This window comes from Myotis nattereri (assembly GCF_964212035.1).
Source record: "Myotis nattereri genome assembly, chromosome: 9".
In the NCBI taxonomy this organism is placed as follows: Eukaryota; Metazoa; Chordata; class Mammalia; order Chiroptera; family Vespertilionidae; genus Myotis; species Myotis nattereri.
The window spans coordinates 29,953,556-29,978,215 of NC_138084.1; the positions used below are offsets into that span (position 1 = coordinate 29,953,556).

At 41.2% G+C, this 24,660-nt stretch overlaps 1 protein-coding gene across 2 annotated transcripts; it reads left to right on the forward strand.

Annotated features, from left to right (window-relative positions):
* The first annotated feature begins 4,561 nt into the window (after window positions 1-4,561).
* On the forward strand, window positions 4,562-24,160 carry SAAL1 (serum amyloid A like 1). Of its 2 annotated transcripts, none has more exons than XM_081099584.1 (12): window positions 4,562-4,734; window positions 6,696-6,809; window positions 11,024-11,107; window positions 14,189-14,268; window positions 16,135-16,194; window positions 16,328-16,443; window positions 17,404-17,584; window positions 19,467-19,549; window positions 19,638-19,826; window positions 20,614-20,810; window positions 22,752-22,844; window positions 23,737-24,160. In XM_081099584.1, exons 1-12 carry the CDS (start codon window positions 4,600-4,602, stop codon window positions 23,827-23,829), a joined length of 1,425 nt encoding a protein of 474 aa, XP_080955710.1. In that variant the 5' UTR covers window positions 4,562-4,599; the 3' UTR covers window positions 23,830-24,160. The 2 variants fall into 2 exon arrangements, with proteins under 2 accessions (XP_080955710.1, XP_080955711.1); XM_081099585.1 differs by having other exon boundaries at window positions 20,617-20,810.
* The last annotated feature ends 500 nt before the right edge of the window (window positions 24,161-24,660 follow it).

Genomic DNA, 24,660 nt, shown 5'->3' on the forward strand with positions numbered 1-24,660 from the left:
TCTGACGATTAGATTTCACCAGATGGGAATACTTTTGGGGTAGAGATTTTGTCATATGTGTCTTCTGTGTGAGGTAGGGATGATAGAGCAGGTATCCTACAATAATTACAGATTCTTTAACTCATCTCATGTGACAGAGAGGTAGGGAAGTCACAAAACTTCCAAAAGCCTTTGGGATAGTTCCTGTCCAGCTGGCAGGGGATGATTGGAATTGAAACTTGTTTGTACAAAAAGCTCATTGTATGGTCTGATACAGGAAATCACTGTGAAGTTAACGAGTCAGAAGAGCATGTAGAACTGAAGCACAACCTACCCATCTATACCATGAATATATATTCATCTATATATGTAGATAGATATTGATATAGAAATATAAGATGGAGTGGAATTTATTTTTGGAAGGCTAGGGTAGGTCAACATGACCAAAAGACAGGGCAAAACTGCTTCATTCTTGATTGTGTCTGCTTGACTGTCTGTCTTAGGATGAAGCTTCCCAAGATCATCGTTTTCTGTTGCCTGCTCCTGGGCGTCAGTAGTCAAGGATAGAGAACATTCCTCAGGGAAGCTGGTCAAGGTAAGGACTCAAGCATGGGCTTGGAGGAGGCTGCATCAGACCCCGCCCAGGTTTCACCTGAGCAGAGGCCACATTCCCACAAGCAAAGGTCACGACTGGGTAGAAGGAGAACACTGTTTTCATGGTAGGTGTTCCCTAGGGTTTCCTGGACGCATTTTGGACTCTTTTGTTGGGATCCCCAGGCTGGTAGGCACATAAGGTTTGGCCCCCAACTTTCTGCAAGTGTGATGGAGAGATGGCCAATTCAGAGGTGCCTCCCTAAATATAAGTTGCCCTCTACTTCCCTCTAGTGGCAATTAGGGATGGTCATTTCTTGGTGTCAGCAATGAAGGGCGGGGGGGGGGGGGGGCGGTAATCAAACGTATGGGGAGTATTCACACTCCCCAACCACTTAATTATTGCAACCAAAACAAATGGAGCATTTAATATGAGCTAGACACTGTTCTGAATTTTTTTAATGGACAAATGAACTTGTTTTCATCCTCATGTTTTAATCCTTTACTCCTGTGATGTGGATACCATTATCTCTTAACAGAGAAACTGAAGCATAAAGAGAGTAAGATACCTAACAAGAAACCTGCTGGTTTGGCTCAGTGGATAGAGCGTTAGCCTGTGGACTAAAGGGTCCTGGGTTCAATTCCAGTCAGGGGTACATGCTCAGGTTGCAGGCTTGATCCCTAGCAGGGAGCATGCAGTAGGCAGCCAATCGGTGATTCTCTCTCATCATTCATGTTTCTATCTCTCTCCCCCTCTCTCTTCCTCTCTGAAATCAATAAAAATATATTTTAAAAAAAGAAACCCAAGTAGAGCAGGATTTAATCTGGATCATTGAGATCTCCAGACCTTGCTATGAACCACGGTACTAGACTGCCTCCCAGGCAATACTGCACGTGGAAGAGTGGGGGTTTTCTGAACACACATTCTGTTCTTTATCTGAGCAAACTGGTAATAGTGTGGATGTGGTGCCTTTCAAAGGCAACTCTACAGAGCTTCTCTCCCTACAATGCCTGGTGATGTTTCTGTTGTGGCTGAGATCTGGCCAGGAAGCCAATACCTAGAGATACACACCTCACTAGCCATAGTAAAGAGGCAAACATTTGTTTATTTCACAGAATTACAGTTTGCATTTTTTTTCTTGTGGTAGTTTCTAATTGTCTTAAGAGTTTGCTGTTAATTCTAAATTCTCATAAAGCCAGCTAAAAATATCTTTTCATCACCTACATCAGTGTTTTTCTTTTTTTAAAATATATTTTATTGATTTTTTACAGAGAGGAAGGGAGAGAGATAGAGGGTTAGAAACATCAATGAGAGAGAAACATCGGCTGCCTCCTGCACACACCCTGCTGGGGATGTGCCCGCAACCAAGGTACATGCCCTGACCGGAATCGAACCCGGGACCTTTCAGTCCGCAGGCCGATGCTCTATCCACTGAGCCAATCGGCTACATCAGTGTTTTTTCAAAGGGTTATTCTAGGTCCTCTTGCATGAGAATCATATGGCATGTGGGGTGCTTTGTGAAATGCAGATAACTGGGTCCACTGAACCACAATTTCTGTGGCTGAGTGTATAATCTAGCTTTTATTAAGCACCCAGTTGATTTTGTGTACACTAGAGGCTGAGAGCCACCACCTTCGCTTTGCTGCTCCTAGGTGATGAAAAATGCCAGACATTTTCAAAATATTTGTTATGCAAGTCTGGACCATAAGGATCTATTGAAATTAGTAACTCAGAGTGTATAAGAACAGTAAAAATGTCATACCTCTCAACAAAACTGTGTTTTCTAATGCCCAAAATGACATATATGAAATGAAGATCAGTTATCTCATGGGGCAATTACATAAACCATGATTATAACTCTACATTAGATTTTTCTCTTTTCCTAAAAAGTTATTAATGTTTGGTCATTTAATTTTATTTGTTTAAAATGTTTTTATTGATTTTAGAAGAGAGGAAGAGAGAGAGAAAAATCGATCAGTTGCCCTCTGAGGGTTGACCCTACAACCTGAACATGTGCCCTGACTGGGAGTCAAACCGGCGACCTTTTGGTGATGCTCCAACCAACTAAGCCATACCAGTCAGGGCATTTACCATTTAATTTTAGTTTGATCGAATTCATTCTGCCAATGACTACATGCTCATCTTACTTCATTCCTTTATTTTCTTTAGCCTCCTCTTCCTAAGGACCAGAGAAGTAAAATGATAGCAAATTGTCTACCTACAATGTTCTTGACATTGTGCAGTATTTTCTCAGTTCTTCTGTGTAGCCACTCTGAGGGAGGCAATACTCACCCATTTTATTGAGAGGCGCTGAATTTTAGAGATGGTGGGTCAGTTGACCTTGCATTGCATGTGTCACCCATTTCTTTAATGCCTTTATTTTTTTAAGGGAACTTACTATCACCTGATGATTGAACTCTGACAGTTGCCCAAGTGCCCAGACATTCAGGTGTACTCAGTACCAGTTGTCCTCACTTTGGAATGAGTGTCTCCCATTGACTAGGTTGGGAGCACTGTGCTTCTGAACCTCCCTCAGAATCACATTTGTTCTCACATCTGTTGCCTGAATCTTTCCATGTGGAGGTTCCTTGTGAAAGCAAACATCCCTCCAGGACCATCCTACCTCTCCTTTACACGCCTCACTCAGCCAACAGAACTTAGAGTGGAGCCAAACAGAATAAAATTTGCATGGTGTGTGATTTTCATAACATTAACCTAAAGAAGTGAAAAATAAAGAAATATTTATTTCATCACAATATAGTTAGTCTCCAAGGGCTTTTCGATGACCGAAGTCTTGGAATCAGTGGAAAGGACATGTTTTATTCCTCTATTACGCCAAGATGTGATTACCTTCAGTTCAGTTTCCTTCCTTTCCAGGGACTAAAGACATGTGGAGAGCCTACTCCGACATGAGAGAAGCCAATTACAAAAATTCAGACAAATACTTCCATGCCCCAGGGAACTATGACGATGCACGAAAGGGACGGGGGGCGGGGGCAGTTGGGGGGTGTAGAGGTAAATAGCCATTTCCTTAGAGAGTGGCATGAGCAGAGCTCCTCCCCAAACTTGTCAGTTCTGGGAACAGATGGAGACCTAGACCTTAGTTCTGAACAAGGACAGCACTGCACCCAGCCCCATTCCCACTCCAGCGTTTGGAGCTCTCTGGGGAAATTTTCGGTTGGCACAATTATGGGGGCATTTAGTGGACGGGCCATCCATTAAACCTTACAATTTACGGGACAGTGCTGCAAACGTAGAACCATCCTGCATTCTGCATGACTTTTGCACTGTCCTATCAGGCATGCCACATAGGCAGTGTCAGGTTTACTGTGAAGCTGACAAAGCTTAAGCTTCAAGGGCTCTTCACTTATATGGGACCATTCCAAGACCCTGGGAGGGACTCTGATAAAGTGTTTACATGGTCGAACACCTTTGTAAAATCTAAAAGAGTAAAATTATTTTAACTCTAAGCAGTGAATGCCACAGACTCTGTCCATTCCAACATCCCACCATTACATTTCTCTTTGTGTTGAGTGACCAAGGGGGTGGTCACAGACATTTTAGAGATCTAAGAAGTTGAGTTGGGATTACAACTTGTTTGCATTTAAGTGGGACATCTATGTGGTTTTCAGCCACTTCCGAGTATAATTGAGTTGTTGGTCGCCACCCTGGAGTAGGAATCGCTTCTAGACTGCCTACTGTGGGGCAGAAGTCATATGGCAAAATGACCATGTCCTGTACAGTCCAGCACAGCATATGTAGGAGATGAAACGCACGGTCCAGTGAGGCTGGCCAATAACAATTATGACTGTGACTGTGCCTGGTAGAGTGGCGGGGAGTGGGAGAGTTGGGAGTCATCTGGGCTCCTATCCCTGATGGGAATATTGGGCCGGCACTCAGCCCAGCAGGGCTCTGGGCAGCAGGGGGCGCTGTGGCGAGAGCAGCGCCGGGCCCTCTGGCGCCAGAAGGCGTCTCGCCTCCTCCGGCGGCTTCCGGCGCGGCCCCTGCAGACCTGTGGCGGCCAAATCATGGACCGTAACCCCTCGCCGCCGCCGACGCCGCCCAGGGACGAGGACGAGGAGAAGGGGGCCGGGGGAGACTGCATAGGGAGCACGGTGTACAGCAAGCACTGGCTCTTCGGCGTCCTCAGCGGGCTCATCCAGGTGTGGAAACTCGCGCCTCGCGTGGGCTCCCCCTCCATCCCCCGCGCCCCGGCCCGCCCCTCCTGCCCGGGGCCCGCGGGCCCCACGGCGACCCCTCCCCCGGCGCGCGCGGCCCCGCGCCCCGCGTCCTGGCAGCTCCCCCGGCCCCCCAGCTCTAAAGGAGGCATAGAGACAGGACTGCCGGAGCGCTTGCGGTTAACATATTTTCCTTTCGCAAGTTTTCCAAAAATATGTGGCCATGTAAAGGCGTTGCCCGGGTTTTTGCTCCCCATTTCCACGGTCGTTTCCGAAGTCTAGGCCCTCATAATCTGTTTCATGGACTTTTGTTGTAATACAGTGTTGGTTTTGGAGTCAGAGGTCTGGTACCTAAAGCGCGGCTTCGTCGCCTCCTTGCAGGGTGACTCTGGGCAAAGCTGCTAAGCGCTCAGAGCCTCGATTTCTTTCCCAATGTCTCTACAGTGGGCTGGTAACGTCTGTGTGGTGGGATATAGGGTTATTGTGTAGGTTAAATAAGACCATGGCCATCGGGTGCTTACCCTGGCCCTTAGCTTATGGGAGGCTGCGAACGTTTCTTTCCCTACATTTCCCCAGCTGTTACCTACTTCTAATCTCGGTCCTTTCCAGTCCATCTCTACACAGTTGCCAGAATAATCTTCCTTTTAAAAAACAAACAGCCCGGCCGGTGTCGCTCAGTGGTCGAATGTCGGTCAGGGTTGGATTCTAGGTCAGGACACATGCCCGGGTTTCTGGCTGGATCCCCAGTAGGGGGCGTGCAGGAGGCAGCCGATTAGTGATTCTTATCATTGATGTCTCTCTCTCTCTCTCTCTCTCTCTCTCTCTCTCTCTCTCTCTCCCCCCCTCTCCCTTCCTCTCTGAAATCAATAAAAATATATTAAAAACAAACAAAACTCCTCATAGTTCCCTTTGCCTACAGGAGAAACATGCATATATTTTAGCTCAGAATCCAGGGCTCTTTGCAAACTTTCCAAGTCTCATCTGCTCATGACACAAAACTGCTCACCATTCCCAAACATGCTAGGTCCTTAACTCTGAACTCTCCTACTTTCCTCCTCTTCTTCCTCAGAGATTTAGCTTAAATATCACCTAAGAGAACTTTTCCCTAACTTCTCCCAGGCATGGGTCATTGGTCCCTCATTTCTGCCCTCACAACTTTTTTTAATTAAAAAAATATTTTATTGATTTCAGAGAGAGGCAGGGAGTGAGAAAGAGAGATAGGAACATTAATGATAAGTGAGAATCATCCATCGGCTGCTTCCTGCACACCCCAGGAGTCCAAAACCCTGGGCATGTGCCCTGACCGGGAATCCAACTGTGACCTCCTGGTTCATAGGTGACACAACCACTGAGCCACGCCAGCCGGGCTGCCCTTACAACTCTGTCCACAATTCAGTTGAATCACTTAGCCTTTTCTGTTCTGATGATCTGTTTACCCGTGTTTTACCCACTATACCCTAAACTTCTTGAAAGCAAGGGATTATGCCGAAACCAGTTTGGCTCAGTGGATAGAGCGTCAGCCTGCGGACTGAAGGGTCCCAGGTTCGATTCCGGTCGGGGGCATGTACCTGGGTTGCGGGCATATCCCCAGTAGGGGGGAGGCAGCTGATCAATGTTTCTCTCTCATCAATGTTTCTAGCTCTCTGTCTCTCTCCCTTCCTCTCTGTAAAAAATCAATAAAATATATTTTAAAAAAAAAGAAAGCAAGGGATTAAATCTTAATCATCTTTGTATTTCTACTCCAGTGCCTAGCAACAGTATTTACTCTATGAATGTTAAATGAATAGATCTCCGTAAGATACTGATTTTTTAAAAAGGTTTTTGCAAGAGAAAACTCTTTGAAGGTAGTATCTTTGTGACTTATAAATGATTATGGGATAATATTATTTGAGGAGTACTGTGGACAACTTTGATTCATTTCTCTTTTTTCTTTTGTGTTTCTGAAGATGGTTAGCCCTGAAAACACCAAATCCAGCTCAGATGATGAGGAGCAGCAGATGGAGCTTGATGAAGAAATGGAGAATGAGATTTGCAGAGTATGGGATATGTCAATGGATGAGGTACGGGGTAGGAAATGAACGTGAAAGACTGTTGGGTGATTTTTTTCTTAAAGGTTGGTCTTTAAATCTCTGGGGAAAGACTTTAGTGTCTGTAATCACTCCTGTATGTGGTACAGGGAATGAGGTTCCAGGAGCTATAAATGCTACAGGTTTGGCTTTTAGGTTTGTGCCAAATATGGGGCATCCCAAAAAATGTATACACACACTAATTATAAAGATAGTGTATATTAAATACAGTTTATTTTCAAAATTGAGCTATCAGCTGTTAAGGTGTGTATACATTTTTTTTTTTTTTTTGGACACCCTGTATATAGTTTTTATGAAGGCCAGAACTCTTGTAGCCAGGAATGTTCTGATACTTACATACCTAAAGAGAACACTGACCTCGTATTTGAGAGCAGGGTAGGAGTTAGGAAACCATTGATGTACCAGGATTAAATTAGAGGAAAGGGACAAGAAGGGATTGCATGTATATAATTGCAATAATATTTTAACATTTGTATTGTACTCTATAACTCAAGCCTTTTCATGTATATAATTCCATCTGTTGTTCACAATAACCTTGTGATACAGGTTTTTCTTACTGGTAAGAAAAAAGGCGAAAGAGATCAACTCACATAAGCTCTCATTTTATTACTTGGTCTTTGTGATAGATTTCTGATTAAAATCCTGTTTTAGTCTCTTTCACTTCCCTCTGTCTTCCACATTGCCACCCAAGTTATCTTTTTCCTAAAACACAATCTAATTATATTCTTCTGTCTTAAAAATTGTTAATGGCTATTCATTGTCTTTAGCCATTTTTTAAAACAGCTTTATTGAGGTATCATTAACACAAAATATACTTGAGGCATAGTTGAACAAAAACTGCACAGCCCTGGCCGGTGTGGCTCAGTGGTTGAGTGTCGTCCCATGAACCAAGAGGTCACTTGTTCGATTCCCAGTCAGGGCACATGCCCAGGTTGTGTGCAGGAGGCAGCCAGTCGATGTTTATCTCTCATTGATGTTTCTATCTATCCCTCTCCTCTCCTCCCCTCTCCTCTCCTCTCCGAAATCAATATAAATATATATATTTTTAAAATGGTCAGATTTTTCCCCCAAAATGTTTTTTACATTTAACATTAACATAAGCAGTATGTGATACTATTCCAGTTCTACTTTCTCCTCATCCAACTTGGTATGGTCAGTCTTTTTAATTTTAGCCATTCTAATAAGTGTGTGGTGATTCCCATTATAATTGTAACTTGGATTTCCTTAATTACTAATAATGTTGAATGCATTTTCATGTGCTTATTTGCAGTGTTATCTTTTTTTGGTGCAGTGCCTGTTTGAATCTTTTGCCCATTTTTAAATTGCATTGTTTTCTCTTTTTTTTCCTTAAAAATGGTATAATTTTAGTTTTTATTTATAAATCTATGATCCATTTTGAGTTAATTTTTGAGTATAATGCAAGGTATGGATGGAAGCTTTTTTTTTTTTTTGCATATGGGTATCCAATTGTTCCAGCTCATTTGTTTAAAGGACTGTCCTTTTCCCACTGAATTGCCTTTACACCTTTGTTAAAAGTTAGTTGTTTGTACATAAACATGTGAATGTGTTTTTGGACTCTTCTGTTCCATTGATCTATTTGTCTATTTTTACGCCAATCCCACACAATTTTGACGACTAATATTATAATAAATCTTGAAATCAGGTAGTGTTAATCCTCCAACTTTGTTCTTTGTCAAAGTTGTTTTGGTTGTCATTGGTTTTTTGTATTTCCATATTAGTTTTAGAATCTGAGATTGAGTTGAATTAATAGATCATTTAGGGGAAGAATTGGTAAATTACCGAGAATGAATCTCTTAACCATGAACAAGTTATATCTTTACATTTATTTAAGCCTTCTCTGATTTCAGCAAACTGATTTAGTTTTGGGGCCCACATTTATAACAAAATGGGGTCACATGTTCACTCCAGGTTCCTTTACCTGTGTAGTGTATCCTGTTAAGTGCCGTGGACAGGGCAAACTCTCTAGGAAGGAAGTGTGAAGCTGCTGCAGTTATACTGTGATCAGAATTTTTTTCTGTTGAAGATTTTGAAAAGCACAAGTTCTGATTTTGGGCATAACCCAGTAGGAGTTTTCACCTGTTTCCCCTATTGTGTTTTTTAGCTCTTAGAAGACAGAAATTAAGAGTGTTACTTGTTCTTTATTCCTAGCTTCTAGCATGATACCTGGCAATCACGAAATGTGTTTGAATGAATGAGAATGCCTGATGTGTAGGAAGATCATTAATCCTATCTAATAAAAGAGAAACATGGTAATTAGTGTACGACCGCTACCCTTCCCATTGGCTAATCAGGGCGATATGCAAATTAACTGCCAGCCAAGATGGCGGCCGGCAGCCACGCAGCTTGAAACTAACATGAGGCTTGCTTGCTTCAGTGATGGAGGACTCCAACATTCCCTGCCTGCCTTGCCGGCCTCTAAGCTTGCAGTTTAAGAAACATTGTAACAAATATAGAAGCTAAACAAAACCCCAGAAACCTGCTTTCAGCGAGCTGGGATCTCAGAGCTGGAGTTGATACAGAATTTCGATTATAGAACCTAAACAAACCAGATACCTTCTTTCAGCAGCAGAGGCCTCAGAGCTGGAGCCAGAGCTAAAGCTGGCCCAGAATAAAAAAAGAAAAAAGAAAAAAAGGAGCAGTTGGGAGCTTCAGTCCCAGCCTGAAAACAGCCCTCAGCCCCTCACCCAGACTGGCCAGGCACCCCAGTGGGGACCCCCACCCTGATCCAGGACACCCTTCAGGGCAAACCAGCCAGTCCCACCCATGCACCAGGCCTCTATCCTATATAGTAAAAGGGTAATGTGCCTCCCAGCACCGGGATCAGCGGAGCCGCGAGGCCTCCCAGCACCGGATCAGCGGAGCCAAGAGGACTCCTGGCACCGGGATCAGCGTGACGGGGCAGCGCCCAAACCCCCTGATCGCCTTGCGGCTCTGTGTGTGACAGAGGGCGGGGCCACAACCTCCCTATCCGCCCTGCTCTGTTCCTGACAGGGGAAGGCGCCCCAACCCCCTGATCAGCCCTGCTCTGTGCCTGATAGGGGGGAGCTCCCCAACCCCCTGATCGCCCTGTGGCTCTGTGTGTGACAGGGTGCGGCGCCTCAACCCCCTGATCGGCCCTGCTCTGTGTGTGACAAGGTGCGGCGCCCCAACCCCCCCACCCCCACAGGCCCTGCTCTGTGTGTGACGGGGTAGAGCCATAACCTCCCCATCGGCCCTGCCCTGAGTGTGAGAGTGGCGGCACCCCAACCCCCTGATCGGCCCTGCCCTGAGTGTGACGGGGGCGGTGCCCCAACTCCCCTATCGGCCCTACTCTGTGAGTGACGGGGGAGCTCCTCAACCCCCTGATCGGCCCTGCTCTGTGCATGATGGGGGAGCTCCCCAACCCCCTGATTGACCCTGCTCTGTGTGTGACAGGGTATGGAGCCCCAACCCCCCTGATGGGCCCTGCTCTTTGTGTGACAGGGGGCAGCGTCCTAACCCCCTGATTGGCCCTACTCTGCATGACAGGGTACGGAGCCCCAAGCCCCCTGATGGGCCCTGCTCTGTGGTTGACGGGGTGGCGCCGCAACATCCCCATCGACCCTGCCTTGAATGTGACAGGGGGCGGTGCCCCAACCCCCCAATCGGCCCTACCCTGATTGTGACTGAGGGTGGCATCGCAACCTCCCGATCCACCCTGCTCTGTGCATGACAGGGGGCGGCGCCCCAATTCCCCAATTGGCCCTTCTCTGAGCCTGACCAGGGGCTGCACCTAGGGATTAGGCCTGCCCTCTGCCCCCCGGGAGCAGGCCTAAGCCAGCAGGTCGTTATCTCCTGAGGGGTCCCAGACTGCGAGAGGGCACAGGCCGGGCTGAGGGGCCCCCCCCTCCCCCCGGAGTGCACAAATTTTTGTGCACCGGGCCTCTAGTGTTAATATATTCAAGGCAAGAAAAGAGAACAGCCCTCTGGAATATCACAAGTAGTTTAGATTTGTTTATGGAATTGTTCCGTGGCCTTGGGACCAGCTACCACAAAGACTTTCTAGCATTAATGTTTACGCATTTCCTAACTTTTTCTTATGCCTGAAAGTAGGTATATGTGGAATTAAAATTTTTTTACGATTGCCTAAGCTGTGGGTTTAAAGAGGAACATTCAACATCCATGTTAATTATCATTTTTATTTTCAGGATGTGGCTTCATTTCTCCAAGAATTTAATGCTCCTGAAATATTTATGGGTGTATTGGCCAAATCCAAATGTCCTCGATTAAGAGTAAGTATGTACATTTTTATGCCTCCTCTTTGGAGCAATAACATAATGCTGGACAGTCTTAAATTTTTCTCACTTTAATTTTCTTACTGGCTACAAATCAGTTGCAAATGCTTATTGAACATTACCAGGTACTAGGTAATGTGCTATTTAAAATTATTAGAGTCCTAGAATTTTAGATTTGGGCTAGACCAGGGAGATCAGTACTTTTAGATAATCATAACTGAAGTTATGCTGCTAATATGTGGCAGGACAGGGAACAGTTCCTGGACCTTCCATTTCTGTTTATTGCCCTTTTTTAGTCATAAAATCCTCCACTGCTTAAAAATCTTCATTCTAAACTCAGCCCGTTATTCAACACTTTCCATAACCTGAATCTAATTCATCTTCCTAGCATAAAATCTACCCTTCAGATTTCCTTCTAATTTAGCATCTCAGGAGCTTACTGTGATCATCACCATCTTGGGGCCTCCCTTTCCATCCCCTCTCAATATTCACATCTATTATCCAAGATGATACTTTTCTCCCAACATTTCCCAAAGAAGTAAGCTCTCAGTGGCCATTGCTGATAATAAACTCCCAAATAATTACCTGTACTTCTCATTTACTCTGTATGTTCTGTGCAATGTATTTTGCTGTAGTGCCATTTAGGTTGCTATGTGTTATGCATATTGTAGGTGACTAATGTCTGTTAAGTAATTATAATTATGAGTAACTGAATATTTGGTTTTACTACTCTTTGAGGTAGGCATTTATCTCTACTTTATAAATAAAAGAATTAGGTCTCAGCTTAAGAAATTAGTCTAAGGTCTTACAATTAGGAAAGAATAAAGTTGGGGTTTGAGCCTAGCCTGCCATTCAGTATAACCACTGTACTTATTGTCTCTCTTTCTTTCTCCCTTTGAAATTACGAAGTGGAGAATTTTATAGCAAGTTTTTACAGATTGAATGTTGAATTAAAATTTGATTTAATACAGAGCTGTACTGGTGGGGTCCCTCAGCCTGGTCTGTGCCCTCTCATAATCTGGGACCCCTCAGGGGATGTGGGACTGCCAGTTTCAGCCCGATCCCCGGCAGTCCAACATCCCCCAAGGGGTGTAGTAGTATGTGAAGCAGCAGGAGGCTGGGGAGGAGGAGGAGCCTCAGCCTGGGCCAGGCACCACATTGCTCCCACTCCTGCTCATCCGGCCCCAGAGCACCTGCCGCTGCCGCTGCCTGGTAGCGCTGCTGCGGAGGCAGGAGAGGCCCGTACCGCCGCAGCTGCACTCGCCAACTGTGAGCCCGGTGTCTGGTGCCCATTGGTCAGCTGAGCGAGCTGAGCGACGCTCCCACTGTGGGAGTGCACTGACCACCAGGAGGGAGCTCCTGCATTGAGCGTCTGCCCCCTGGTGGTTAGTGTGCATTGTAGCGACCGGTCGAACTGTCAAACAGTTGACTGGTCACTTAGGGTTTTATATGTATAGATAAAGACTTGACAGTTATATGATTTTCTCATATTTTTCTAACAAATACATTGATTCATGATTAGTACTTAAAATAAACACGTCAGGAATGGCACGTTTCAGGAATTAGTCATATCATTATACATGTCTATAAGCTACTTGGCCACACGTTAGAATCACTGAGGATGGGGACTCTCAAACTTCAACATATCCCAGGATCACTGATTTCTGGGCGCACCCCCGAGTTTCTGATCCAGTAGGTTTGGGGTAGGATCAAGGATTTTGAACAAGTTCCCAAGTGATTCTACTGCTCTGGACCAAGGCCCACATTTTAAGAAGCTTTGCCCTAAGAAGCTTTTAAAAATCCTGAGCCTGTCCCTGAATGGTTTTGCTCAGTGTTTAGAGCATCAGCCTGCAGACCAAAGGGTCACGAGTTTCATTCCCAGTCAAGGACACATACCTGGGTAGCAGGTTCAATATCCAGCCCCAGGCTTAGGCTTTTTGTTTTCCCTATTATTTTTTTTAATTATTTTTAGGCTTTTATATATATAGACGATACATAGAAAGTGCTTAGAGCAGTGCTTGGGCATAGTAAGTGCCAAATAACAGTTATTATTACTGAGTTTTTTAAAGTTTTTTCAATGCATTTTGCTGCCAGAGTCATCTTCCTTAAATATCGTTGCAGTATATTGTCCTGTTCCTTGAGGATTTCATGGCTCTACTTAACCTCCTAAATTAAATCTAAACTCTTCTTGGCATTCAGGACCCTTAATCCTGATCCTTTTTACCTGCTATATTTATCTCATGCTGTTCTCTCACTTTATACAGTAGCCAGACTGCTTTCCTTACTGTCCACTGTATTAGCCATGTACATTATTCCCTTTTTGCCTTTCCTGATACTTTGCCCCTTGTTTAAATGTCTTTCTTATTTGCATATATAAATCCTTCCAGTCGCCCAGCCGGTGTGGCCCATGAACCAAGAGGTAACTGGTTCAATTCCTGGCCAGGGCACATGCCCAGGTTGTGGCTTGATCCCCAGTAGGAGGCAGCCGATCGATGTTTCTCTCTTATTGGTGTTTTCATCTCTTTACCCCTCTCCCTTCCTCTGTCTCTGAAATCAATAAAAATATATTTAAAGAAAAATAAATCCTACCAATCATTTAAGATTCAGTTTATCCATAGATATTTTTCTTCCAGCCCTAACTGGTTTGGCTCAGTGGACAGAGCGTTGGCCTGGGGACTCAAGGGTCCCAGGTTCGATTCCGGTCAAGGGCATGTACCTTGGTTGCGGGCAAATCCCTAGTAGGGAGTGTGCAGAAGGCAGCTGATCGATGTTTCTCTCTCATCGATGTTTCTAACTCTCTATCCCCTCTCCCTTCCTCTGTAAAAAATCAATAAAATATATTTTTTAAAAAAAGATTTTTTCTTCCGTAACTTCTGCCTGCCTTGATCTTCTTCCTATGTCTCCCATCCCTTCCCAGATAGTCTGAGCTTGTTAAGATTGGGGTGCAGGCAATATACTTCTATATGCTGCCTCCTGTTCTATTGCCCAAGGTTCAGTGAAAGTTTTTCTTCAAGTGTTTATTCTTTTATGTGCCTGTCAACTTAGAGCTATTGTGACCTGTGATATTTGATTTGACAGGAAATCTGTGTGGGAATTTTAGGTAATATGGCCTGTTTCCAGGAGATATGTATGTCCATCAGCCATAATAAAAATCTTGGGTAAGTTTTACTACATAATAAGTATGTTTAAAAAAATAGATTTGTATTTCATATCCCTAAGGAACTCCTGATACATAGGAGAGATAGGAAAATATTATGAAATGTAGTACTTCCTTTCTCTTGATGAACACTCTCCAGAAATGTCATTGTGTGTATGTTTTTAAAAATATATTTTTATTGATTTCAGAGAGGAAGGGAGAGGGAGAGAGTAAAGAAACATCAGTGGTAAGAGAGAATCATTGATTGGCTACCTCCTGTACACCCCCTCCTGGGAACCGAGCCCACAACCTGGGCATGTGTCCTGACCAGGAATTGAACCGTAACCTCCTGGTTCCTAGGTTGACACTCAACCACTAAGCCACGCCAGTTGGGCTCATTGTGTTTTGATGGTAGCTAGGAGCTTTCACACTATTTATGGTCATGAGTCAAGATTTTTATAGGAAAGGGACCTCTATCATCAGCAGGTGGTAAATCAGATAGGATAAGAACCAGTGAGTCAGAGCTTAGACATGGGGTACCTGATTAGAGTCCAAAACAGTTTAGGCTCAGGGACCCCAAAGGCTCAGAGAGTCTGATAAACTAGACTTGTTGACAGAGTTACCCTGAGAACTCTGACTTCAACAGACCAGAACACACAGGATTGCCTCTGTGGTTCAAAGGCTTTTGTACTGTGCTTGGAGGCTAGTTGTCTTCTCCAGACAGGAATGTTGGGGGTAGAGGATTTTTAATGATGGGAACCCTGGTTACTTTAACAGGTTTGAGTACACATATATCTAGCCCTGAAAATATATGCTAAATTTTGTGAGTGAATTCATATTCGAGGCAAAGGCTTCATGGCTGTTAATCAGAATCGCAAATAAATTTGTGCCCACAGTAGTTTAGAAACCTGTCTTGGGCAGTATTGCCAGTTAGGACTGTAGGGTTTATTACGGGATTCAAGTGATATTACCTCTTCTTGGTGTGGAGGGACTTCAGATCCTAGCTGTTTATCCCTCAGTAATTGATAATCATTCATGGAGTATATGACTCAGGACTGTGCTTGGTCTCTAATGGTCCCTGTCAAAAATCTGAGAATGAGTAATGTTAAGTTTTATTAATTCAATAAGTGATTATCTTAAAATTATTCTGGAACAGTTTACATTGATGACAGGATATGAATTTGTTCAACTACTTTGGAACAGTTGGGCATTATCTAGTCAAGTTAGTAGGTAGGCATATATTGTGACCCAGCAATGCCACTAGCAGATATATGGTAAGAGAAACCATGCACACATACATTAGGATGCTCATAGAAAACGTATGAGCATTGTAGGAACATTGCTTAAAATAACCACAAATTGGAATTAACCCAAGTGTCCATCAGTAATAGGCTGGAAAAATACATTGTGTTACATTCATACAATGGAATGTTCTGCAGCAATGAATCAAAGAACAGTAGCCAGGAACAACATGGGTAGATCTTAAACACATGTTTAAATGTCTTATTTGCATATCTAAACTAAAACTCACAAAAATGCATGCAATATAATTTCTTTTCATATAAAGTTTAAAGCCAACATATATTAAATAATTATATAGAGTAGAGCAAATAAATAACTGCTGGAAAGTCAGGATAGTAATTTCTAGATGGGAAGGAATTGTGATTTGGAATGGACACATGGGCTATGGAGATGCAGCACTGTTCTGTTTTCTGCTTTGTATTTATTCACTGAGTGTAGATTTTATCACAGGCTTTTACATATGCTATATATGCTATATATGCTATATTTCACAATTAAAAAGTTTTAAAAGTTAAATGAAAACTCTGCTTTGATATTTAAAATGAGAGAATTAATGCATATTGGTTTAACTATTTTGTTTTTGTAGCCAGGTATTATTGCACTGTTTGTATGATTCAGACCCTCCTACTTTGCTGGAAACAAGCAGGTATGTTTTCCTCTTTTTATGGATTTTTTGTACTCACCCAGAAGGGAGGCTAATAGAGTTAACTCTTTATTCTTGAATTTCCTTTACTGTTTTTAAAAGATAGCTATTAAGCTCACATTTATTTATCCTGTAGATTGTTGCTTACATGCCTTTCCCAGACAGAAGTGGCCAGTGTCTGGGTTGAAAGAATCCAGGAACATCCAGCTATTTATGATAGCATTTGCTTCATCATGTCAAGTTCAACAAATGGTAAGTCACCATGTAATATAGAAAAAAATTAAAAAGACAAACTAATCTTTTTGTTTTAATCCTCACCTGAGGATATTTTTTCCGTGGATTTCTAGAGAGAGTGGAAGGGAGGGAGGAGGGGAAGAAAGAGAAAGAAACATTGAAGTGAGAGAGACACATCAATTGTTGCCTCTCACATGTACCCATACTGGGGGCGGGGGACCCTGCATCCAAGGTATGAGGTGTGTGCCCTTAACCAGGAATCCTGCGACCCTTCAGTCCATGTGCTGATTCTTTAATCAGCGAGCCAAACCAGCCAGGGCTAGAAAAAATTTTTGATTATTTTTTGTTAGGAAACCAGGTAACTATTTCTGGAGGTCATCTAAAGGCTAAGTATTAGGAGAGAAAGTACTTCAACTCAAGATATAAAATTTCTTATATAATGTTAGATGGGTACTAGATTTATCAGGATGATCACTTTGTAAGATAAGTAAATATCTAATCACTATGTTGTACACCTGAAACTAATGGATTGTATGTCAACTGTAATTGAAAAATATTATTTAGAAAAAGATACAAAATTCTTTTAAAATTTTTATTCATTGATTTTAGAGAGAGAGAAAGGAAAGGGGTGGAGAGAGAGAGAGAGAGAGAGAGAGAGAGAGAGAGAGAGAGACATAAACATAGCTTTGTCGTTCCACTTATTTATGCATTCATTGGTTGATTCTTGTATGTGCCCTGACCAGAGATCAAACCCGCCACCTTGGTGTATCTGGATTACACACTCTGACCAACTGAACTACCCAGTCAGGGCATAAAATTGTTTCTTAAACTCCCAAGCAAAGGAGGCAAACTTATTGCTCTTGGAATAAGTAATGCTTTGGCAAGATTGGCATTGTTCAGATAGCTTTAGGAATTTCGATTAACATTACTGCTTTTAAAATTTGTTTCTCATTTCAATATCTGATTTCTTCTCTGCAGTTGACTTGCTGGTGAAGGTGGGGGAGGTTGTAGACAAGCTCTTTGATTTGGATGAGAAGCTAATGTTGGAGTGGATTAGAAATGGGGCCGTTCAGCCTCAGGGCCAACCCCAGGAAGATTCTGAAGATCAACGAGTGTTTAGAATTGTGCCCTGTGTGCTTGAAGCTGCCAAACAAGTACGGTAGGTGAGCTTTTTTGTACAAAATATTCTGGGAAAATCTAGTTGCTAGAAGTATCCTTAGATAATAAGTCATCTTAATTTCCTTCCGACAGGATGAATAGCACGTAGCTGATCTTTATCAGGCTTGGTTTACTACTAGTATTTGTGGTGACAGTATATTTGGTCTGTGCAAGAATTATTAATGGTTACAAAGTACCCGTTCTAATACTAATTAGCTGTAGGCTATTGTCAGCATTATTTATCTTTAGTGTCTTAAAATCTTAAGCAATTTTGTATAATATAAATCAAGTAGATAAGATTTTCCTTTGCTTTATTTTCCATTGGACATTTAACAACTTCTTCAGCTAATGTCATATATTTGTTTTCTTGCTTCTTGTAAATATATGCCAGTCTTGGATAACTGACTGGCTTTTGGAATCTTCCCAAGAGTGATTACTAGGTCTTGTAGGTTATTGAAACTGTTTATTGTTAGTGACTAGAAAATTAATTTATGAATTGATCTGTTTAGTGGTCAGTTGTGCATTCTTAGTGCTTACTAACCCACATTAAAGCCTATTAATTTTATGACCTTTATCCAAATGAGGATTAAATTCATCATTTCCCCCAAATTTTCTTCAGTATTCTCAATCTCAGGGAAGAATATGGAAGCTGTTGCCAGTTCTTCCCCATCCCACTCTTTTCCCATGGCCACTCAACCTCCAAGCCTTGGTCCTGACTTTTTCTGAGATCCCTTCAGGCCACTGTCTCTCACCTGGACAACTGCAACATTCTTACCTGAGTTCCCTGGTTCGAGGCTTGCTCTTTGCAAGCCTCGACTGTAGAGCACACTGTAGTGATCATCCCACCTTCATGCTTCAAACTCTTCAGCTGCTTTTCTTAGGAAAAGATTCAAAGTTTTAAAAAATTTTACTTAAAAGTTCTTGCATAGTGCTTCTCTATACTTACTCTTTGTACTCTGTGTTTCAACCATACGAAATTTCCTTTATTTCTTCAACGGAACCAAGCTCTCGTAACTCCAGGCTTTTGCACACTATGTCTCCTCTACTTCAAACATTTCTTTACCCCTTCAGGTTTCTGTGTCGACAATATTTCTCTTAAGATACCTTTACTGATTCTCCAAAGTAAATGAAGTTTTTTTGCTATGTGTTCCTCTCATACCTTGGACTTCCTCTAGAATCACATTCTTATTACTTTGCTATTGCCCCTTTATCTTCTTTCCTTTTAGACTGTAAACCTCATGAAGGTAGAAACAGTGTTTTATACATCTCTGTTTTCCCAGCCCCTAACATAGTACCTGAAAACAGTAGGTACTTAAATATTTGCTAGACCATCTTTTAATTACTATGTTTTTACATAATTGTTTGGTTGAAGAACTAGGATTGTGAGTTTCTAGGAATCCAAGCTGTTGAACACAAAAATTATACTTAACATGGTTTTAGTATTCTGAGCGAGGGAGCTAGGATAATCCTGTGAAGTTTTAAGAACTTCATTATTGTCAGTGCTTGGTGTAGTGGACCTTACATTCATTCTATAAAAGTCATTTTCCCCCCTCCTGATTATTGAGGTAAACCAGAATGATAACGTATCACCTCTCAGGTTTCTGCATTGTTTTCATGTGACAAGGTGAAAAAGAATTTTTCTTCTTGTCTTGTTCATGTTGATTATATTATAGGATACTTGTTTTTTTACTGATTTCCCCATTAGAACAAACTGGTAAGCTCCAGTGAGTACAGAGATTTTGTCCTGTTCCCTGTTTTATCTTTAACACCTCTGGGAGTGAACTAGTACAGAGTGATGAGTATTTGTTGAATGAATGGATGAACAATTACAACCCTATAGATAGTAAAGTTGTTGATTCAGTGCTTTTGCTTTTTATATTTAGTTCTGAAAATCTGGAAGGACTCGATGTTTACATGCACATCTTACAGCTACTTACTACAGTAGATGATGGAATGCAAGCAATTGGTAAGATGTTATATGGGGAAGCACTATATCTACTCATTTAATTGTTTTCTGTTTTTAAAGTACTATTTTCTTTATCATTTTTATTAAGTACAGTGTCCTGATACTGGAAAAGACACTTGGAATTTACTTTTTGACCTAGTCTGCCATGAATTCTGCCAGTCTGATGATCCACCCATCATACTTCAAGAACAGAAAACAGTGCTGGCCTCTATTTTTTCAGTATTGTCTGCCATCTATGCTTCAAAGGTTGAACAGGAGTATCTAAAGGTAGAAAAAGGCAAGTATCATTTTAGTGCACTAAATTAAATTCTGTCAGATTTTAAAGCCCAGGTTTGTATTGTTCATTTGGTTTCTTTCTCCCTTTTTAAAAAAATCCTTACTAGAGGATATAGGTTTTTAAAAAAATTTTTTTATTGATTTCAGAGAGGGAGAGAGAGATAGAAACATCAATGATGAGAGAGAATTATTGATCGGCTGCCTCCTGCACGCCCCCTACTGAAGATAAAGCCCAAAACATATGTCCTTATAGGGAATGGAACTGTGATCTCCTGGTTCATAGGTTGGTGCTTAACCACTGAGCTACACCAGCAGGGCTTGCCCAACTTTCTAAACTCATCTTGTGCCCTCCTTGCTCACACAGTGTAAGTCACTGGCCTTTTAGTTTTTCAGACCTTCCATGACATTTCCTGTTTGGGGCTTTTGCACTTGTTCTCTCTGCCTGGAATATTTTTCTGGGCTCTTTGCATTGATTCTTCTTATCCTAGAAAACTGGGTGTCACCTCTTCAGAGAGCCTCCCCTGCCAGCTGCTTTATTATAGTCCCTTTAATTTTCTTCATACAACTTAACCAACATCTGAAATGACCTGCTTTACTCATTTGCACATTTGAGAGTATGAAAATATAAGTCTCTTGAAGGCTGAGGCTTTGATGATCTTGTGTGGCACTATGACTATAGTACCTAAAGTATCTCTAGCACTAATAGATATTCAGTATGAATGAATGAATGGTGAGTGAATAACCAAACTTAACTGGCTAATCTCATGCCTCTTGATTTGTTTGTACAGTAGATCTTTCTCTAATAGACAGCCTGATTCGTGTCTTACAAAATGTGGAACATTGTCAGAAGAAACCAGAGAATTCGGCAGAGTCTAACACAGAAGAAACTAAAAAGTTTGATTTAACCCAAGATTATTTCCACTTGGAAATCTTAAAGGATATTTCGTGTGAATTTCTTTCTAATATTTTTCAGGCATTAACAAAGGTAAGAAAGACGTATTAATGGTTTCTTCAGCAAAAGAAAGTATGAACTGCTTAATGTTCCCAACTTTATTATTACTGTTATTATTTTTGGCAAAATGAAGAAAGAACTTGTCACCATAAGCTTATAGGTTTTAAACCAGCAGCTGATGTGGTTTGGTATATTTTTATATATGTATATGTCTTTCACATATTTATAACCTATATATACAGTTTTCACTTAACATTACATTGTAAGCATTTCTCCTGACTAGATCAATTCAATGAAAGACTTTTTACCGAGCCAGTTTAATACCTAATTTGCCAAAAAATCAATTTATAAAATTGATTGTAAACTTTTTTTAAGGAATAGTTTTCCTAAATACGTTCAGGTTTATTAGCCTATTCTTCCTTTGAGCATATCCTTATTGTTCATATATTTTAGGGTAAAAATATATGAACATAACTATAGACTATATATTCATATTCATTGAAGTTTTTTCAAGAATATTTATCAAAACAAGTTTCTGTTATTCTGGTGATTTGTTTTACCTTAGCCTAGGTTTTCAGAAGTTAGGTTACTAGATTTGACATTATAAATGTGAAGATGACTGAGGCATAATGGCTACATTTTTTGAAAAGTCTTTTGACATGTGAAATGTTGATTTTACTTGATCCTTATTATTGGATATTATAATTTTATGTCAAGTAAAATTCAAGAGGTGATTAAATTGTACCTTATTTTGATTGGCATTTTTTATTATTAGTGAGTTTGAATATCTTTACATATATTTGTATATTGGTTGTGTTTCCTGCTTTATAAATTTATTAGTTTTGATTATTGGCATGGAATTCCATGGGTAATACTATATCTTCTGAATATCCATTGCAAGTATTTTTCCCATTGTTTGCTGTTCCTTTTGTGTTTTTGGAGAGAGGGACGTAGATGTTGCCTAATTCTTAAGCGGTAGAGATACGGGAGAAAGGTGGGCTGAGATTAAAGCAGGATGTGACATGAAAGTTCCTACATGTCATACTTAATGGAGTTTGGACTTAATCTGGAGGAAACTGGGGAACTACTAAAGGTTTTTTTAAAAAGCATCAAGTGATAAGATCTGTTTAGAAAGATTACTCCAAAAGCAAGAGAGAGAAGATCAGAGACAGTTGAGGCTGGAGATCTAGAGACCAATCAACAGGCTTTTGTGACTGTAATCTTCAAGAATAATCTGGTACATCAGTAATTTTTATTACTTTTTATTTTTAAAATTTATCTTGATTGTTGAAAATATTACAGATGTTCTCCTCAATCCCCCGTTATTGTCCCCCCTCTACCCTCCGCCCCTACCCTAGATCTTCACTACATTATTGTCTGTGTCCATGGGTATGCGTATATGCATATAAATTCTTTGGTTAATCTCTTTCCACGCCTACTTTCCCTCTGAGATTCATTAGTCTGTTCTATGCTTTTATAATTGGCATACAGTAAACTGTACATATTTGAAGAGTGCAATTTGAAAAACTTTAGCCTATGTATACATCTATGATACCATTACCCAATCAAAATAATAAATATATCTATACTCAAAAAAGAAAAAAGGAAGAAGAATCTGAGAAATGAGAGCCTATCTAAACAATGGACGTGTGGGTGGAGAGGAGGTGTAGGATAACAGATTATTGATAGAATGAACACTCAAGGGAAGGAGTCAGCAGCAGAGGAGGAAAAGTCTTGGCTGTATTCCAGGTTTTTGGTGTGTGTAGTAGGGTAGGTGGGTATGTGGTGGTAGTCTTCACTAAAATAAGGACTGCAATGGAGCAAGTGTTTGGGTTACACAGGAAAGAATGATACTGGGTTCAGTTTGGGACCTTTGAAATGCCTGTACGATCAGTGGAGAATTGTATAAATGGATTTGTATTTATTTGCCAGATACAGCTTTAGAAATTTTCCCTTCTTTTTGTTTTGTTTTAGGAAACTGTGACTAAGGGACTAAAGGAGGGCCAGTTAAGCAAGCAGAAGTGTTCCTGTGCATTTCAAAACCTTCTTCCTTCCTATAGCCCTATGGTGAGTGGGGGTAAATGTATAGGTGATTGCATTTCAGAGGATTACTTGATTTTTGAGGCCATTGTCAAACAAGATAATGCATACAATTCACATGACTTACTGCCTTTGCCAGACAGATGACTGCTGGATAAGTCATGGGAGGATCCTGAGGAACAGTTCAGGTTTTAAGAGAAAGGAATCAACACTGAATTTACAGTATTCTTTTCTGATAGGAAGTAGATAATACATATATTAATCAAAAATAAGGTTCTTAGGTACAATCAGTAGGTTTTTCTGGTTCTTTGAATTACATCACATTTGCTTGCTTTCATTAGAGGCAATTTCAAGATAGGAACTTTTTTTAGGAAAGTGAAATATGAAAATATGAGAGTGGCTCTAACTGGTTTGGCTCAGTGGGTAGAGCGTCGGCCTGCAAACTGAAAGGTCCCAGGTTCGATTCCGGTCAAGGGCATGTACCTGGGTTGCGGGCACATCCCCAGTAGGGGGTGTGCAGGAGGCAGCTCATCGATGTTTCTCTCTCATTGATGTTTCTAACTTTCTATCCTTCTCCCTTCCTCTCTGTAAAAACTCAATAATAAAATATATTTTAAAAAAATATGAGAGTGAAGGGACGTGGCAGGAAGGAGGATGGAAATAAAACTTCATTAATGGACCTAAAGTGGAATCAGTGGGAGAGTAAATACTAGTTTAAAAGTAAAACAAAATAGTAAGATCTTGTCACTTCATTGATGTTTCAGGAAGCACTATTATTGTCATCTGGGAATATATCATCATTTCTTTTCCTCTGGGCTATTTAAAAATTACAGGCAGAGCATTTTTATAGTTAGTAATCAATATCTTAGTTCACCTTTTCCTCTACTTATGTTATTTGATTCTTTTGTTTGATTCACAGGTGGAAGACTTTCTTAAAATCCTATATGAAGTTGATAAGACCCTTGCTGGTGACCTAGAAGAAAGCTTCCCAAGTTTAAAGGTTCAGACTTAAAAACTGAATTGTAATTCCCTCTGCCCAAGAAGTAAACTTTATTTTTGTTACTGACAGTTGAAATTGATGTATAGGAAGTATTAGATAAAACCTGTATAAGACCATAGTTGTCTGGTATTACATTCATGCACTTCTCCCATCCCCGGCCTTAATCTCATTTTTGTTTAGTATTGGAATCTGGAGTTTCATCACCATCAAACACCCCTGCCCCCTTTTTTGGGGGTATTGGTTATGTGGTATTGTTTTCTTCAGGTAAAGAAAACAAAAATACAAGCTTGTCATTGACGTTTTTTTCCAAGAATAAAGACATCCCAAGGATTTTTTTCTATAACTGTTAATTTGATTTTTATGTGAGAATTTTATATTTGTGTCCACTACAAGCATATTCTGCTGCACCAATAGAAAAACATACTATAATAGCTTTTATGCATTATGCAATAAGAAGTCCAGAGGTAGGTAGTCCAGACCTGATATGGTGGCTTAGGGACGCTAGCTCCTTTCTCGTCCAGGTGTTCTGCCATGTAGACCTGTGTGTTCATGTTTATTGTCTTGTGGTTAAGGGGACTATACGATCTCTGGTCCTTTCATCCACATTCAGGGAGGGAAAAGAAGAAAGGCAAAGGGGCTATCTTTGTTGACCGTTGACTGTGTGTGGGTTTATTTCTGGGCTCTCTGTTCTGTTCTATTAGTCTATGTCTGTTTTAAAACAATCCCATTTATAATCTATACTAGAGGCCCATTGCAGGAAGATTCCTGCAAAAATAGGGCTTCCTCGGGCCTATTCCTGCAAGAATAGGGCTTCCTGCAGCCGGAGCAAAGCAGAGAAGGGAG

What these genes read in the sequence shown, in the direction of transcription:
- SAAL1 (XM_081099584.1), top strand. Translation starts at nt 4,600, where the DNA reads ATGGACCGTAACCCCTCGCCGCCGCCGACGCCGCCCAGGGACGAGGAC. An exon ending in TGATGGAATGCAAGCAATTG is followed by an intron (nt 19,550 to 19,637) that starts GTAAGATGTTAT and finishes ATTTTTATTAAG; the next exon opens with TACAGTGTCCTGATACTGGA. An exon ending in GTATCTAAAGGTAGAAAAAG is followed by an intron (nt 19,827 to 20,613) that starts GCAAGTATCATT and finishes TTGTTTGTACAG; the next exon opens with TAGATCTTTCTCTAATAGAC.